Here is a 16,817-nt window from a genome sequence, read left to right as displayed (position 1 = left end):
CTGATTTGCTGGCTCTTGACATTTTGGTGGCTGTCATTTGAGGCCAAGCCTTTCTTTTGTCATTGGTTCCAAAGGAAATCCTCGTCTTTACTGATGAGTAGAAAGGAGGCAACATGATGGATGTACTTTCAACTTAAAATATTAATGAAGGGGTGCCTGCTTGGCTCAGTTGGTGAGTCTGACTCTTGGTTTCAGCTCAGGTCATGATCTCATGGTTTGTGAGTTCAAGCCCCGCATTGGGCTCTGTGCTGACAGCTGGGAGCCTGCTTGGGATTCTCTCTCTTGGTCCCTCCCCTGTTCATTCTCTCTCTCTCTCTCTCTCTCTCTCTCTCAAAAATAAATATATAAACATTTTCTAAAAAGGATATTAATAGAGACTACCGGAGCCTGTGTTTCAGAATTCAGTCTTACTTTTCAGAGCTGTGAACTGTAGGGGACCCATACATGTGGCGTTGCTTATTCCTCGGAATTGCAAAGCCACCTGTGACCCATTGGGTGGATCTCCATGGGACTCCAGAGAGCAGAATCCCACACCAAAGGTTCATGGGGCATGCGCAGGGATGCTTGTATCTGGAAGCAAATCTACGTCTCCAAACAGCCTCCCTGGGCCTCTCCGGTGGAGTCCTTGGGCCTGGCTTTCAAAGACCCATATAAGACCCATGTAAGATCCAAGACTTGGATAAGTCTATACTGCTTCTGGGTCCTGGATGGTTGTGGCTGTGGAAACAACTTGAAATTCCTTGTCGTGACTCTCCTAATCCTTGTGTATTTCTTTTTCTGCATTTCCTTCTATGCGAGGCAGAGAGGTGGGGGGGGAAGGTGAAGAAGAGTGAGAGGGAAAGAGGAGGGGGGCTGAGAAGGGAAGGGGACCTTACGACAAGGAAGAGGAGGGGCGCCTGGGTGGTTCAGTCAGTTGAGCATCTGACTTTGGCTCGGGTCATGATCTTGCTGCCCATGGGTTCGAGCCCTGCGTCAGGCTCTGTGCTGATGGCTCAGAGTCTGGAGCCTGCTTCGGATTCTGTGTCTTCCTCTCTCTCTGCCCCTCCCCCACTCATGCTCTGTCACTCTCTCTCTGTCAAAAAATAAATAAACATTTAAAAAAATTTAAGGAAGAGGAGGAGAGAAGGAGGAGTCTGGGAATGCTGGAGAAAAAGAGGGGGAGGAGAAGGAGGAGGGACGAGCAGTGGTTGGGGCTCTAAAATCCTGAGGATGAGCTGGTCAACCAGCAGTCCCTGAGAGGAGGAACATGGTCCTGCACGTGGTGTTTTTGCTGCTCTGGGTCTGCTGGCTTCACAGTGTGTTTGGTCAAGACTATGAAGGTGAGTATCAATGTTCCAGCATCGGGGTGGACATTTAAAAACCAAGTCTTGGGGTGCCTGGGGGGCTCAGTCGGTTGGGCGCCCGACTGGCTCAGGTCATGATCTCACAGTTTGTGGGTTCGAGCCCCACATTGGGCTCTGTGCTGACAGCTCAGAGCCTGGAGCCTACTTCCGATTCTGTCTCTCCCTCTCTCTCTGCCCCTCCCCTTCTCGTGCTCTGTCTCTCTCTCTCTCTCAAAAATAAATAAGCATTAAAATATTTTAAGTGCCTTATTAGCGTCTTTGAAAATGGAACTGAGTTTTGGCAAGTCTGTTTTAACCCTTTACCAAAATCCTGTGGCCTTCGACAGTTGTAAATAACACAATAAGAAACTTCATTATGGATGCATTTCTTACACATTTCATGGGGGTTACACGTAGTTGTGAAACAATTTTTTTTTGTTTTTGCAAAATGGCAAAAAAAAAAAAATGATGGTTGTTGTATGTCCTATTTGTAAGTATTCTTCAGGACATCTTTGCCCTGAAACATAAATCAAATGCAGCATGGATAAATATTTTTTTAGAACAAGATGTCCTCAGTGTGACCATGACCACTGCTTTCTTTTCTTTTTTCTTTTTAATGTTTTTATTTATTTTTGAGAGAAAGAGACACAGAGCGAGCAGGGGAGGTGCAGAGAGAGAGATAGAGAGAGGGAGACACAGAATCCAAAGCAAGGCCCCAGGCTCCGAGCTGTCAACACAGAGCCCGACGTGGAGTTCGAATGCACGAACCGCGAGATCATGACCTGAGCCAAAGTCAGATGCTCAACCGACTGAGCCACCCCAGGGGCCCCCACCACTGCTTTCTTATCTGTTAGAATGTTCGTTTTATGCTGCTGGGAAAATAACACTTTTGTCTCAGACGTGGATTTTTTATGAGATATCACTTTTGTGAGTACATGAGAAAAAGAAAACATAAGCACAAGAAGCTGGCTAAGACGGTCCTAGAATTTCTCCCCTTTTGGTGCCGGGCCTCCTGAATTACCAACATCACATTTTCCCACTGTCTGGATGCCGTCCAGAGTCTTGGTGATTGTAACACTTCTCAGAAGAATGCACATAAGAATGAAGACCCACTGGTTCTGGGCACCTTAGCTGGTCTTTCCATTTAACGTGGTGCTAAGTCTACTTCTGAGCCTTTGGAAATGTTTACTCACACTGTCCATCTCCCTTCGCAAGTATCTGTTTCCCGGAGGCTAGGAGGGCCCCGTGGTTGTCTCTAGGGGGTTCTTTTGAGCCCCTGACACGCAGGCTACACGTGTGGACGCTGCCCTTTGGCTACTGTCATAGGCACAATGACCCACATTGGCTACTGTGGGCACAATGACCACGTCCCCACGGCAACCCGGCCTGCGGACAAGATGCCATCGGAAATAGGGGGCGCTCTGATTCCAGAGACGAACCAGGAAAAGCATTGCGTTTTAGCATCTTAGAAGGAATGAGATGGGTGGTTGGGATCCCGCCAGGCACACGGGGTGGTGCAGACATTAAGTGGCGGGAGTGCCTCCATTCATGCGTCCTGGCTAGTGGAAAGACAGGAGACAGATGAGCCCTACGAGCATACCCCGCCCCCCACTCCCCGCATGCCCCGCACAAGAACGGAGATGTGATTGACCTGGCGAGGCTTCACAGAGGGCTCGGTTGAGTGACCTTATTCCAGGACTAGAAATTTGCCATGCACGAAGTGTAATTTCCCCGCGGTTACGAGCTGTTGGGGTGCACTCAGGGATTAGGTGACGCTGGGGTCCCTTTTGGGAGGACGGCACAGAGCCTGATGCAGGGCTCCAACCCACGGAACCGTGAGACCATGGCCTGAGCCGAAACCAAGAGTGGGAGGCTCAACCGACTGAGCCACCCAGGTGCCCCTTCGCAAAGGTTTGCACTAAAATACGAATCTTGCATTTATTATTATAATTATTTATTAAATATAAATACAAATATAAATATAAAATTATTATTATAAAGGGAGCCTTTATTATTTTATCGGGGTGAGGTGGAATGATAGTCGGGCGCTCCTGGAGGCCCCCTACTGGCTGAGGGCTGAGCACCCTCCCACCCTCCTGTGTTCTACCTCCCTCCTGCAAGGGGCTCCAAAGTCCCCCTCGCCACCACCCCCCACCCCCACCCCGCCACCACCACTTGCCCTCTCTGGCTCCAGCCTGAGTTTCATCTGTGACCTTAGACAAGGTTCTGAGCCTCAGCTGCTCTGGAACAGGAGAATGATTCTTGTTGCCCCCAACACTCCAGGGATGCCACCCAGAATGGGCGAGGTTGAGAAGGGGGTTGCCTGGGGTGCCTGGGTGGCTCAGTCGGTTAACGGTCCAGCCTCAGCTCAGGTCATGATCTCATGGCTCGTGGGTTCGAGTCCCGAGTCCCAGCCTCAGCTCAGGTCATGGGTTCAAGTCCCGAGTCCCAAGTCCCGCGCATCGGGCTCTGTACTGATGGCTCAGAGCCCGGAGCCCGCTTTGGAGTCTGTGTCTCCCTCTCTCTCTCTGTCCCTCCCCCACTTGTGCTCTGCCTCTCTCTGTCTCTCAAAAAATAAACGTTTAAAAAAAAAAAAAAAGAAATGAGATCGCGAGATCACATGGCCATTCTATTTTTAATTTTTTGAGCAACCTCCCTACTGTTTTCCATTTTCCATAGCAGCTGCACTATTTTACATTCCCAGCGCGAGTTCTCCATAATTCTTTGCTGTTATGATTAGGTCAGGTTTTCTTTTAAAAACCTTTAACCCGTTGTATTATGGAAACGTTCCCACAGACTCAAAAGAACTGTCAATGTCCTCTCCCCCGTGGAGGGCAGACAGAATTTCTAGTGTTAAGCCGAATGGTGTGCTGGGTGCTTGATATGCATAATACATATGGTCCTCATAACAAGCCCATGAGGTAGGTACAATTAGCACCCTCATTTTATAGAAGAGAATCTGAGGCACAGAGGGGTTGAGTCGTGTCCCCAGAGTCACACAGCTCGCTGCGGACAACTGAGCTAGAGATTCTGAGAAAGCATATTTCTTTAGCCACATCTCTTCACTGTCAATTTATATTCTGAATGTGTCCTCCAACTGGAATCCTTCCTGGTGATGGGTGTGAAAAAATAAGTCATCTCTCATCGCCTTCTTTATGCCATGTTTCCTGCTCCCAGAAAAAAAAAAAGTTTCATGTTTTATACAGGTTGCCAGTTCAACGGTTACAGGCAAAAACACATCCATTGAGATCCTGTCTCTGTTCTGATCTCAGAAAAGAGCAGTTGAAGATCTGCGCACAACAGACAATCCGTTTATTATGGAACGCCCTAGCACTTTCTGTGAGATTTCTTGTAATTTCAATACTTGCCCGATACCAGAGTCTCCTAAACTGCAATTCTGGAGCAGTTTCTAGTGGATAGAAGTTCTCTATTGTTTGTGAAAATTAATTGCAAACTTGAACCTCATCAGGGAGAAAATAATAATGATTATCGTAAGGAAAGAAATCCTTTCTGCAATAAAAGAGTTGCCGTATGGTACATGCTTGCTATCTGCCATGTACTGTGCAGAGCCCGGATGTATGTTTTTATTCAACCCTCATGACAAACCTGTGACTTTGACCTGAAAAGACCTTTCCTTAACAGATGCTAAAACTAATCTGATCTTATTCTAAAAGCCAAGGGCAGATCAGTAAATGTTTGCTTCCAATGGTACCTTTCAGATAGTACTAAACAGAAATAGAGGGGCGCCTGGGTGGCTCAGTGGGTTGAGCGTCCGACTTCAGCTCAGGTCACGATCTCCCGGTTCGTGAGTTCGAGCCCCGCGTCAGGCTCTGGGCTGATGGCTCGGAGCCTGGAGCCTGTTTCCAATTCTGTGTCTCCCTCTCTCTCTGCCCCTCCCCCGTTCATGCTGTGTCTCTCTCTGTCTCAAAAATAAATAAACGTTAAAAAAAATTTTTTTAATAAAAATAAATAGAATAAAACAAAACAGAAAAGAACAGTGAAGGTGTGAAACATGTTTTCCCTCCTATATTGTGGTTTATTTTTGTAGGAAGGTATGGAAAAAGTAAGTCATTTATTTTTGCCTACTTATTTTTTTAATTTTTATTTTATTTATTTTTGAGAAAGAGAGAGAGAGAGAGAGGGAGAATCCCAAACAGGCTGCACGCTATCAGTGCAGAGCCCAACTCGGGGCTCAAACCCACAAACGGTGAGATCATGACCTGAGCCAAAATCAAGAGTTGGATGCTCAACTGACTGAGCCACCCAGGCACCCCTGATTCTTTGTTTGTTTGTTTTAGAGATTGTTTTTGTTGTTCTTGTTCATTAACACTATTTGGAAAATACAGTTAAAGCAAAAGGAAAAATTTAAAATCACCCACAATAAGGGGCGCCTGAGTGGCTCAGTCAATTGAACGTCTGAATTCAGCTCAGGTCATGATCTCACAGTCCGTGAGTTCAGCACCCCATCGGGCTCTGTGCTGACAGCTCAGAGCCTGGAGCCTGCTTGAGATTCTGTGTCTCCCTCTCTCTGCCCCTCCCCAACTCATGCTCTGTCTCTCTGTCTCTCTCTGAAAAATAAACATTTTTTAAAAATGTTTTTTAAATCACCCACAATGACACTACTGAAAATAAGCATCACTGAAATTTTGATGCCTCTCCTTCAAAATATTATCCTTACAGGGATATAATTCAGTAAAATATTTGTGTTTTATTTTAAAGGTTAATCTAGTGAAATAAATATTTGTTTACAATTGTGTCTTTCAGATGACAATCTACCAGCTATAGGTGAGTTGATAAAAATTCTTTTATTAGAGTTTCTTTTGAAATTTGGCAATAAAATGTAAAGTCGTTGAATATTATGCTTCTTCTGGTGAGAGACTATATTTTTCATGAAAAACTACTATCTTATGTTTTTATATATAAGATAAAGTATGGGGCGCCTGAGTGTCTCAGTCAGTTAAGGGTCCAACTCTTGATCTCAGCTCAGGCCTTGATCTCAAGGTTGTGAGTCTGAGCCCTGTGCTGGGATTTGTGTTGGGCATGAAGCCTACAAAAAAAAAAAAAAAAAAAAAAAAAGATATAGTAAAATTTATGTTAAAAATAGTTGAGGAGGGGTACCTTGGTGGCTCAGTCAATTAAGCATCTAACTCTTGATTTCCACTCAGGTCATGATCCCACAGTTCATGGGATGGAGCCCCACCCTGCATCAGGCTCTGTGCTGGTGGCTCAGAGCCTGTTACTGGCCCAGAGCCAACTTGGGATTCTGTCTCTCCTCTGTCCCTGCGCCCCTCTCTCTCAAAAAACACATAAATAAACTTAAAAAAATTGTTAAGGAAATGGGCTGAGCATGGAGCCTGCTTAAGAGTCTCTCTCCCTCTGCCCTTCTCTCTCGCTTGCATGCTTTCTCTCTCTCTCTCTAAAATAAATGAAATGAAAAAAACCTGTTGTAATAGTTAAGGAAAAAGAAGAGGAAAGCAATTATAATATTATTGTTGATTTTACTGTTTATATTTTTGAGTTTTCATCCCATACAATTTCATAATGTGATTTCCTTTTTTGGAAAAATAGAGTCTTAAGGGATGTAATGAAATAGAGAATGCCTTTTGTCACCTAAAGATGAAGTACAAATGTTTTCCTACCTGTTTCTATGCTCATCTTTGTTAATGCTTGCATGGTATTATAAAGTTTTATTTTATTTTATTTTATTTTATTTTATTTTATTTTATTTTAATTTAATTTTTTAAGTGGGCTTCATGCTCAGCATGGAGCCCAATACAGGGCTTGAACTCAAGACCCTGAGATCAAGACCTGAGCTGAGAACAAGTGTCAGACACTTAACTGACTGAACCACCCAGGTGCCCCTAAAGTTATATTTTATTTTTAAATTCCCTTAGTGATTGGTACTTTTGGGTTAATTTCTATTTGTGGAGCTATTATCAACCATGATGAAATAAACATTCTTTTGGGTTTTTTTTTAAGTCTTACTTATTCATTTTGAGAAAGAGAGAGAATGAGCAGGGGAAGGGCAGAGAGAGAGAGAGAGAGAGAGAAAGAGAGAGAGAGAGAGAATCCCAAGCAGGCTTCATGCTGTCAGCACAGAGCCCAGTGTGGGGCTCAATCCCATGAAACATGAGATCATGACCAGAGCAGAAACCAAGAGTCAGACACTTAACTGAGTGAGCCACCCAGGTGCCCCTGAAATGGACATTCTTAACCTCAATGTCATTCCCCCTGTCCAAAGCTCAGATGTGCCTATTGTGACCAGTGCTAGTGAACATTGTGGGGATGATAGAATCTAACACATGTGACATTGCAAAAAGGAAATAATATATAAACCAGAGAAAATAACAAGTACACTTATTTTATATGAATGTGTACTTTATAGGAATGCCTAGGAAAACTAGGAAAGATTACTAGCTTCAAGAAGAGAGTGGCCAGGGGCGCCTGGGTGGCGCAGTCGGTTAAGCATCCGACTTCAGCCAGGTCACGATCTCGCGGTCCGTGAGTTCGAGCCGTGAGTTCGAGCCCCGCGTCGGGCTCTGGGCTGATGGCTCGGAGCCTGGAGCCTGTTTCTGATTCTGTGTCTCCCTCTCTCTCTGCCCCTCCCCCGTTCATGCTCTGTCTCTCTCTGTCCCAAAAATAAATAAACGTTGAAAAAAAAAAAAAAAAGAAGAGAGTGGCTGGATATAAGATAGATATACAGTAGTAAGTTGTTCTTCTCTATACTGGTAAGAACAAACTAGACACTGGTGGAAAAGGAAGTCACTCTATTTTACATCAATGACCAAAAGCACTTTGGAGTTACATCAGCAAGAAATCTCCAGGACTTAAAGTAAATGATGAAATCACATTGAAGAACACAAAGCGAGTTGTAAAAAATAGAAGAATCATGCCATGTTTTTGACTGGAAAGCATAAGAATTGGGAAATAAATGTCAGCTTCAAATTTTCTTTTTCAGACACTGTAACTCACTTTCCGGAAGTCAAAGGTAAGTTGATCAGAAGACTTTTGCAATGAAAGTACATTTCCTTATAATTTTATAAAAACAGGGAAAGCAGTGGGGTTTTTCCTGATAACATTTCTTTTTTCTCTTTTCATAAAATTTGATATAAGCAATTTGTAAACAGAAACAAAAACAAGAAATAGAGTCACCCCAAACTTTACTGGCATTTTACTGGCACTACTCTTTAATTTCTGCCAAAATAACAGAAAATACCCGATTTTAAGATTCACAGAGGATGGGGCGCCTGGGTGGCTCGGTCGGTTAAGCGTCCGACTTTGGCTCAGGTCATGATCACGCGGTCCGTGAGTTCGAGCCCCGTGTCGGGCTCTGTGCTGACAGTTCAGAGCCTGGAGCCTGCTTCGGATTCTGTGTCTCCCTCTCTCTGACCCTCCCCTGTTCGTGCTCTGTCTCTCTCTGTCTCAAAAATAAATAAACGTTAAAAAAAAAATTAAAAAAAAAAGATTCACAGAGGAAAACTGCCCAATAGTAATGAGGAATATTATACACAAAAAAGTGCTGGAGAAACATCTTGTATTATCAGATATTTAAACAAACCACAATTATTGCCATATAAATAGCATGGTGTCAGCCTAGAATGCATCAAATAATAAGTAATCTTTTCTGATGCTCCCTGGCTTCATATTTTTTTCATGTTACCCTGGACCATCTATTTTATTTTTTTAATCTGTTATTTATTTATTTATTTATTTATTTATTTATTTAAGTGTGGGCGGGAGCACATGGGAGAACGGCAGAGGGACAGAGAGAGAGAGAGAGAGAGAGAGAGAGAGAGAGAGAGAATCTCAAGCAGGCTCCACGCTTAGTACAGAGCCTGACACGGGGCTCAATCCCATGACCCTGGGATCATGACCTAAGCCAAAATCAAGAGTCAGACACTCAACTGACTGAGCCATCGAGGCACGCCAGCTGCACCATCTGTTTTATTTAAAAAAATTTTTTTCCAACGTTTTTATTTATTTTTGGGACAGAGAGAGACAGAGCATGAACAGGGGAGGGGCAGAGAGAGAGGGAGACACAGAATCGGAAACAGGCTCCAGGCTCCGAGTCATCAGCCCAGAGCCTGACGCGGGGCTCGAACTCACGGACCGCGAGATCGTGACCTGGCTGAAGTCGGCCGTTTAACCAACTGCGCCACCCAGGCGCCCCTGCACCATCTGTTTTAAAGGAAGACAGGAATCATCTGTTTTAAAGTCAAGTGTTTTAAAATTGTACAAATGCCTCCTGCTAATGAAAATCCGGGTAAAAGAGCACATCGGTAGGAAAGATGAGTCGCTATTGCCTTTTGAGAAAACAACTCCCAGCAGTGTTAACAATTCATATGTGCTTTAACCTAATAATCTTGCTTTGGGGAGTACATTCTGTAGAAACAGATGCTTCAATACATAAGGATTTACATATATGAACGCTTGCCTCAGCTTCATACACAGATGATAATCTGAATAAGGGAAATATTGAATAAATTTGGCAAAATCCGTATCACAGACTCTGAATTGGCATTAGAAAGGAGCTAGAGCTACAAAGCTTGAAAAGGATACGTTGGATAACATTTTTGGCTTGAGTCAGTGGGTGGATAGAGAATGACTGTCATTCATGAGGGCAAATATAAGCAAGCAAGAAAGAGAGCAAGTTCAATTCTAGATAAAGTTCTGGAAGCTGTCTTAAATGGAGGCCAGGAGTTCTAAAAATAAGGGGGAGAGAGGATATGTTGAAAAGGATTTTTGTGATATGCTGAGTTAGAAACTCAGGTTATGGGGACATCTGGGTGGCTCAGTCAGTTGAGCATCCGACTCTTGATTTCAGGTCAGGTCATGATCTCACGGTTTGTGAGTTCGAGTCCCGTATTGGGCTCTGTCTGCACTGAGGGTGCAGAGCCTGCTTCAGATTCTCTCTCTCGCTCTCTCTCTGCCCCTCCTCTACTCGTGCGTGCACTCTCTCTCTCTCAAAATAAATTATGGATATAAAGTGTGACTCATTTGGGGAGGGAGCAAAAAATCTGTGCATGTGTACCCCTACATATATATTATGTATAGTTATATATATGTTGGATGGATGGATGGATGGATGGAGATATATATATATATATATATATATATATGCAGAAAAATCCATATATACATGCAGAAAAGTGTGGATAGAGATAAATCAGGCTATATACAGTGTGTGTGTGTGTGTGTGTGTGTGTACGCACGTCTGTGAGAAGGTAAAGAAAAAAGAGGGGAAATTGTTTAACAGATAAGTCTCAAATTTATGTTTCTAACCTTAGTATAGACTTCTGGAACTAGGGTCAAATGCTAAGCAAACCACCAACACTGTCTATACCGTGGAGAAAAGTGGGACACGGGGTAGGGGTTTCAACAGCTCTGCTACTACGTGACCCACCAGAACCTCAGGCAGGGGCTCTGATTCCGGCGCAAGCAAGGGAGGATGAAAGTAATTTTGTAACATCTCAACTAACACTCCCAGAGAGGGACGAAGGATCTTTGTTTTCTCTAGATGGCAAGTGCATCTTTCCATTCCAGTACAAAGGTGGGATATTCTATGACTGCATCAAGTTCAAGGCAAAACACAAGTGGTGCTCCCTAACTAAGGCGTACCAAGGACGTTGGAAGTATTGCTCTGAAGAAGGTGAGTACCTTGCCTCTGCACACCTCAGGGCGGTGATCTTTTGTCTCCAGGGCTGAAGTCCGGGGAGACCGGCCAGAGGGTCCTGAGAAGGGAGTCCACGGTCAATTACATTGCGAAAATAAGGTTTGTGCAGATCTCTGGCAGTGTGGAGGTCACACGGCCCCCAAGACATATGATGAGGGCTTCAGCCACGTTACCTTGAAATGAAAACGTTTAGCAAAACCCCAACCCCCCACCAATATTTCAGAGTAGATGGTGCCGAGCGGGATGGTGTGTGTGGGCGCACGCGTGTGTGTGACGGCAAAGAGGAGGTACAAAACAGAAAGATTTCTTATCCCGATTGCTTCTCTCCTCTGTAGACTTTGCAAAATGCGCGTTTCCCTTCTGGTACAGACGCCTTATCTACCGCGAATGCACTGAAGACGGGGACGCGTTTGGGAGAAAATGGTGCTCGCTGACCCAGAATTATAACAAGGACAAGGTCTGGAAATATTGTGACTGATGGCGACATTTTCTGGGAGGGGCATGCGGAGGGTCTAATCGTTCCCAGGGGAAATAAATGTCCAGTTTCTTTTGTGAAAGGAAGAGGTAGGACTCTCCTTAAAAACGTTTTTTGTTTTTGTTCTTGTTTTTTTTTTTTTTTTTCTGAGCTATGATCTGGCTGTAAATAGCTCGGGGTTTTGGTCGTGGATTATGGATGATGGGGTTTTTATATGGAAACTTCTATTGTAGCCTCAGCACTTTTACTTACTAACTGGGTTAAATTTGGCCTTTTTTTGAGAGAGAGAGAGAGAGAGAGAGAGAGAGAGAGAATCCCAAACAGGCTCTATGTTCAGCATGACCCTGACCTGGGGCTCAATCTCACCACCCTGGGATCATGACCTAATCGGAATCAAGAGTCAAGGGCTCAACCGACTGAACCACCCAGGCGCCCCTGCTTTGTCATTCTAAATCATTGTCCCTTAGAGGGAAAATAGATGTCTTTACATTAAAAACAACACTCTCTGGGGCGCCTGGGTGGCTCAGTCGGTTGAGCATCTGATTTCGGTTCAGGTCCTGATCTCTCAGTCAGTCCATGAGTTCGAGCCTCGCGTCAGGCTCTGTGCTGACAGCTCAGAGCCTGGAGCCTGCTTCTGATTCTGTGTCTCCCTCTCTCTCTGCCCCTCCCCTGCTCGTGCTCTGTCTCTCTCTCTCTCTCTGTCAAAAGTAAAAATAGGGGCGCCTGGGTGGCTCAGTCGGTTAAGCATCCGGCTTCGGCTCAGGTCATGATCTCCCGGTCCGTGAGTTCGAGCCCCACGTCGGGCTCTGTGCTGACAACTCAGAGCCTGGAGCCTGTTTCAGATTCTGTGTCTCCCTCTCTCTGACCCTCCCCCGTTCATGCTCTGCCTCTCTCTGTCTCAAAAATAAATAAACGTTAAAAAAATTTAAAAAAAATAATAAAAAATAAGTAAAAATAAACATTTAAAAAAATTAATAAAAACAACACTCCTTGATGAATTTTCAGATCCTTGCCTGTTCAGATACTGCTTTATAATAGGTCTTTTTGCTTCTTGCAAGTTTTTTAGGGGACATTTTTGAGATGAGCTCATTTTTTGTTTTCCTTTATCTATTCCTAGTTAAGCATTCAGGATCCTAAGAAAATGTTGAAATCCTGCCACAAAGGCAATTTGCCTCCAAGGGTCAAACGAATCACCCAGATATTCCTTATTTAGTGTGCCAAGAAAGTTGCCTTCCCAACAATTTGCCGGTTGCCTTCCCAACAATTTCCTGGTCGGGCTAACGCAAATCTACATCAAACCAAATCCGTTATGCCCAGGTGCATTTAGGCTTTCATAAGCCTGAAACAGAATATTATAGCAAAAGCCTAAACAACTCTTGGGATATGTGAACTATTTTATTTTTTTTATGTCTATTTATTTTTAAAGTTTATTTATGTTTGAGAGAGAGAGACACACACACACACACAGAGCGTGAGTGGGGGAGGGGCAGAGAGAGAGGGAGACAGATTCCGAAGCAGGCTCCAGGCTCTGAGCTGTCGGCACAGAGCCTGACGCGGGGCTCGAACCCACGAACCGTGAGATCCTGACCTGAGCCAAAGTCAGACACCTACCCGACTGAGCCCCCCAGGCACCCCTCTGAGGAGAGTTTTTAAAGCTGTGGGTCACAGTCATCAATTCAGTGGGGCATGACCAGCACTGTTAAAAATTTTAAATGCTGCAGAATTGGAGGAAAACCGCAGAGTATATAGTATGTGTATCCAATATATTATTTCTTATAGTTCAAGCTGATTTTATAAATAGATACGGATGCCCATATACAGATACGTACATGGATAGGTCGCGGGGATGTGGTGTGTGGCCTGGGGACTGTAGTCAATGGTGTCTTAGTGCATTTTTGAAGGCTGCTGCAAGAGTGAAGAGTGAATCTTGAAAGTTCACATCGTCAGAAAAATTTTCTTTTTTGTAACTTTTTATGGTCACGGGTGGTGCCTGGACTCATTGTGGTGATCATTTTGCGGCGAACACAATGTCCCATCGTTACATTGCACAAGGTTGTATGTCAACATAACTCAATCAAAACCTATATATAGGGGCACCTGGGGGGTTCAGTCGGTTGAGCGTCCAGATTCGGCTCAGGTCATGATCTCACAGTCCATGAGTTCAAGCCCTGCATCGGGCTCTGTGCTGATGGCTCAGAGCCCGGAACCTGGTTTGGATTCTGTGTCTCCCTCTCTCTCTGCCCCTCCTCTGTTCATGCTCTGTTTCTCTCTGTCTCAAAAATAAATAAACGTTAAATAAATAAATAAATAAATGTATATATATGCCAAATCATATTGTTAAATGTAATCTTACAGTAGATCACAGCACCACGCCCCCCCCCCCAAAAAAATAAAGTTCAGAAGCACTGTCTTTTGAACCCAGAAGGCTCATTGTAATCTTTCATGAGAAATAGGAAATCTAAAAAAGAACGTTTTTGACTTGTCGTTCTAGTCTTTGAATGCTGGTAGAAAGGACTATCTCTGAAATGGGCTTACTTGTCTCGGGGGAGCAGCAGAACCCGCTGTGACTGAGCTCGGGTGGTGGCAAGCAATCCCTAAGTGCAAAGCGATCGTGGTTATGACACCAGATACGGGGGATTACTTACTAATCAGATCCTTGGGAGAGGTTGACCAGAGAGACCAGTGGTTGACCAGGTGGTGATAAATGGATCGTAGTTTTCTCAGGAAGAAAATCAACTCGCTTGCTGTTCTTTTTTTTTTTTTTAACGTTTATTTATTTTTGGGACAGAGAGAGACAGAGCATGAACGAGGGAGGGGCAGAGAGAGAGGGAGACACAGAATCGGAAACAGGCTCCAGGCTCCGAGCCATCAGCCCAGAGCCCGACGCGGGGCTCAAACTCACAGACCGCGAGATCGTGACCTGGCTGAAGTCGGACGCTTAACCGACTGCGCCACCCAGGCGCCCCTCGCTTGCTGTTCTTTACATGGAAGAGCTAAAAGCGCCAGCCTTCTATCCAACTTCCAGGCACGAGTCGGTTCACAGCCTCAGTGTCCCTTGAATGACGAGGAAGCTGGACAACCATGAAGCCACACGCTGCTCTAACACCACGGGGATACACTCTCAGCCTTCTTGGTAGACTTCCCCAACTGGGCACACCGCTCAGTGTTCGGGAGAAAGGGATATACACAGATCTTTCCAGGGGCTCCTGAATACCGGTTTTGAGTGCAGATTGAGTTTCAAGGACTCAGACTGACCACTGGGATCCAGTAATCCTAGTCGAAGATTCTAGAAACATGAGACAGAGTCGTGATTTAAGTTTGCTTCGCTGTTGGCTCAGTGTGCTACCAAACACGCCTTGTAATGACGTCCCCAGGTCCCGGGAGTGATAGGGTTTGGGTAAATATTTTCAGAAAGGCTCACAATTCACATTGATTCCCTCACCCTTGGACTGTCAGCCTTTACAAGAGGGGCTTTCCTCTGGTAGCTAGTCATCTAAAAACATCTCATTACTGGACACCCTGGTCTTGAGTAAGCAGCTACTTTGATAATGTCATTCCATGGCCCCATCTAACTGCAGAAGAAGCTGGCAAATACAGTTTGAGTTTCTCGAAAATGCTGCATTGTCACTGTCTCGCTCTGCAACTGCTTTGAGAAATTTGAGGCCAGCCTGATGAACCTGCTCTTCTGTTTGTCTTCCAAATGTTTCTTTCTTTCTTTCTTTCTTTCTTTCTTTCTTTCTCTCTTTCTTTTAAGCAATCGCTACAACCAGCGTGGGGCTCGAACTCGCAACCCTGCGATCAAGCTCTACTGACTGAGCCACTAGGCGCCCCAGCTTGCTCTTTTAAATTATTTGATCTCGGGCACCTGGGTGGCTCAGTCATTAAGCATCTGATTTCGACTCAAGTCATGATCCCGTGGTTTGCCAGTTCGCGTCCCACGTCAGGTGAGTCTGAGACCCGTATCGGGTGAGCTTGAGCCCTGCTTCTCTCTCTCTCTTTCCCTCTCTCTCTCTGCCTCTCGCTCACTTGCACCCTCTCTCTTTCTCAAAAATAAATAAATAAATAAATGGCGCCTGGGTGGCCCAGTTGGTTGAAATTCTGACTTCGGCTCAGGACATGATCTCAGGGTTCCTGAGTTCAAGCCCTGCATGGGTCCTGTGCTGACAGCTCGGACCCTGGAGCCTGCTTCGGATTCTGTGTGTGTGTGTGTGTGTGTGTGTGTGTGTGTGTGTCTTTGCCCCTCCCCCACTCACGCTCTGTCTCTTTCTCAAAAATAAATAAAAACGTTAAGGGGCACCTGGGTGGCTCAGTCAGTTGAGCGTCCGCCTCTTGATTTCCGCTTAGGTCATGATCTTGCAATCTGTGAGTTCGAGCCCCACATCTGGCTCACTGCTCTCAGTCTGTCAGCGCAGAGCCCGCTTTCGGCCCTCCGTCCCCCTCTCTCTGCCCCTCCTCCACTTGTGCTCTCCCAAAAATAAATATTTTTAAAAATAAATACATTAATTAAAACGTTAAAAATAAATAATAAATCATTTCTTTTTTTTTTTTTTGCTTTGTGTGTTCTGAGGGTATTTTCTCTACCCTGAAAGTCTAAAAACTATACGACTATACGCTAGCAATCATTATTTCCAGGTAAGTTTTTCCAGGTAACTGGTGGGTCCTTTGACCATGTAGATTCCGATCTTTTATTTTTGCAGGTTTTCTCTGACTATATGTATAATATCGCTTTTCTTCCTTTGTTTTGTTATTCTTTTTCAGGGACAGGCATCATATATGCGGTTCCTTTCTTTCTATCACAGTCTCTATTACTCCTTTGAAATTTTTATCTTCTTTTCACCTTCCTGGATGTCCTGGCGCCTTTCTCAGATGCCCCTTCTTGAGTCTGCATTTGAGCCTACTCTCTCCCTTGGCCAGATTTCAATTTAGTTGTCACTTTGGATACTTGTAAACTTTTTCTCCATTTCCTGCTTGAGCTCAGTATTGTTCTATTTTTCCCTATTTAAAAAAAATCATTGGAGTTCTTTTTGAAATTTTTTAACGTGTTTTTTTTAATGTTTATTTATTTTTGAGAGAGAGAGAGAGAGAGTGACTGGAGGAGGGGGAGAGAGAGAGGGAGACACAGACTTCGAAGCAGGCTCCAGGCTCTGAGCTGTCAGCACAGAGCCCGCCGCGGGGCTCGAACGCACAAACTGTGAGTTCATGACCTGTCTTTTTGAATTTCTGATTCAAGATGGTTTTCCTATCTCCAAATACTTGTAGCATTTCTCAGACCAGGGTTGATGGTTTCTAGGATTCATAGCTCAAGGGCTCCCTCTGCCGTCCACGTAGTGGGGGGGGGGGCAGTTTC

The 16,817-nt window shown here is 44.7% G+C and overlaps 1 protein-coding gene across 1 annotated transcript; it reads left to right on the top strand.

The window, feature by feature from the left end:
* The first annotated feature begins 1,246 nt into the window (after window positions 1–1,246).
* Window positions 1,247–11,473, top strand: BSPH1 (binder of sperm protein homolog 1). The gene is made up of 4 exons (XM_047834659.1): window positions 1,247–1,319; window positions 8,281–8,310; window positions 10,840–10,971; window positions 11,331–11,473. Exons 1-4 carry the CDS (start codon window positions 1,247–1,249, stop codon window positions 11,471–11,473), a joined length of 378 nt encoding a protein of 125 aa, XP_047690615.1.
* The last annotated feature ends 5,344 nt before the right edge of the window (window positions 11,474–16,817 follow it).

This window comes from Prionailurus viverrinus, chromosome E2 (assembly GCF_022837055.1).
Source record: "Prionailurus viverrinus isolate Anna chromosome E2, UM_Priviv_1.0, whole genome shotgun sequence".
Classification (NCBI taxonomy): domain Eukaryota; kingdom Metazoa; phylum Chordata; class Mammalia; order Carnivora; family Felidae; genus Prionailurus; species Prionailurus viverrinus.
The sequence above is the reverse complement of the archived record's forward strand: the minus strand, read 5'-3'. Positions and strand labels throughout refer to the sequence as shown.

Excerpts from the sequence above, each read along its gene's own strand:
- BSPH1 (XM_047834659.1), top strand. The coding sequence starts at position 1,247 with ATGGTCCTGCACGTGGTGTTTTTGCTGCTCTGGGTCTGCTGGCTTCAC. Across the intron at positions 1,320-8,280 it reads GTTTGGTCAAGACTATGAAG|ACACTGTAACTCACTTTCCG; the intron begins GTGAGTATCAAT and ends TTTCTTTTTCAG. Across the intron at positions 8,311-10,839 it reads TCACTTTCCGGAAGTCAAAG|ATGGCAAGTGCATCTTTCCA; the intron begins GTAAGTTGATCA and ends TGTTTTCTCTAG.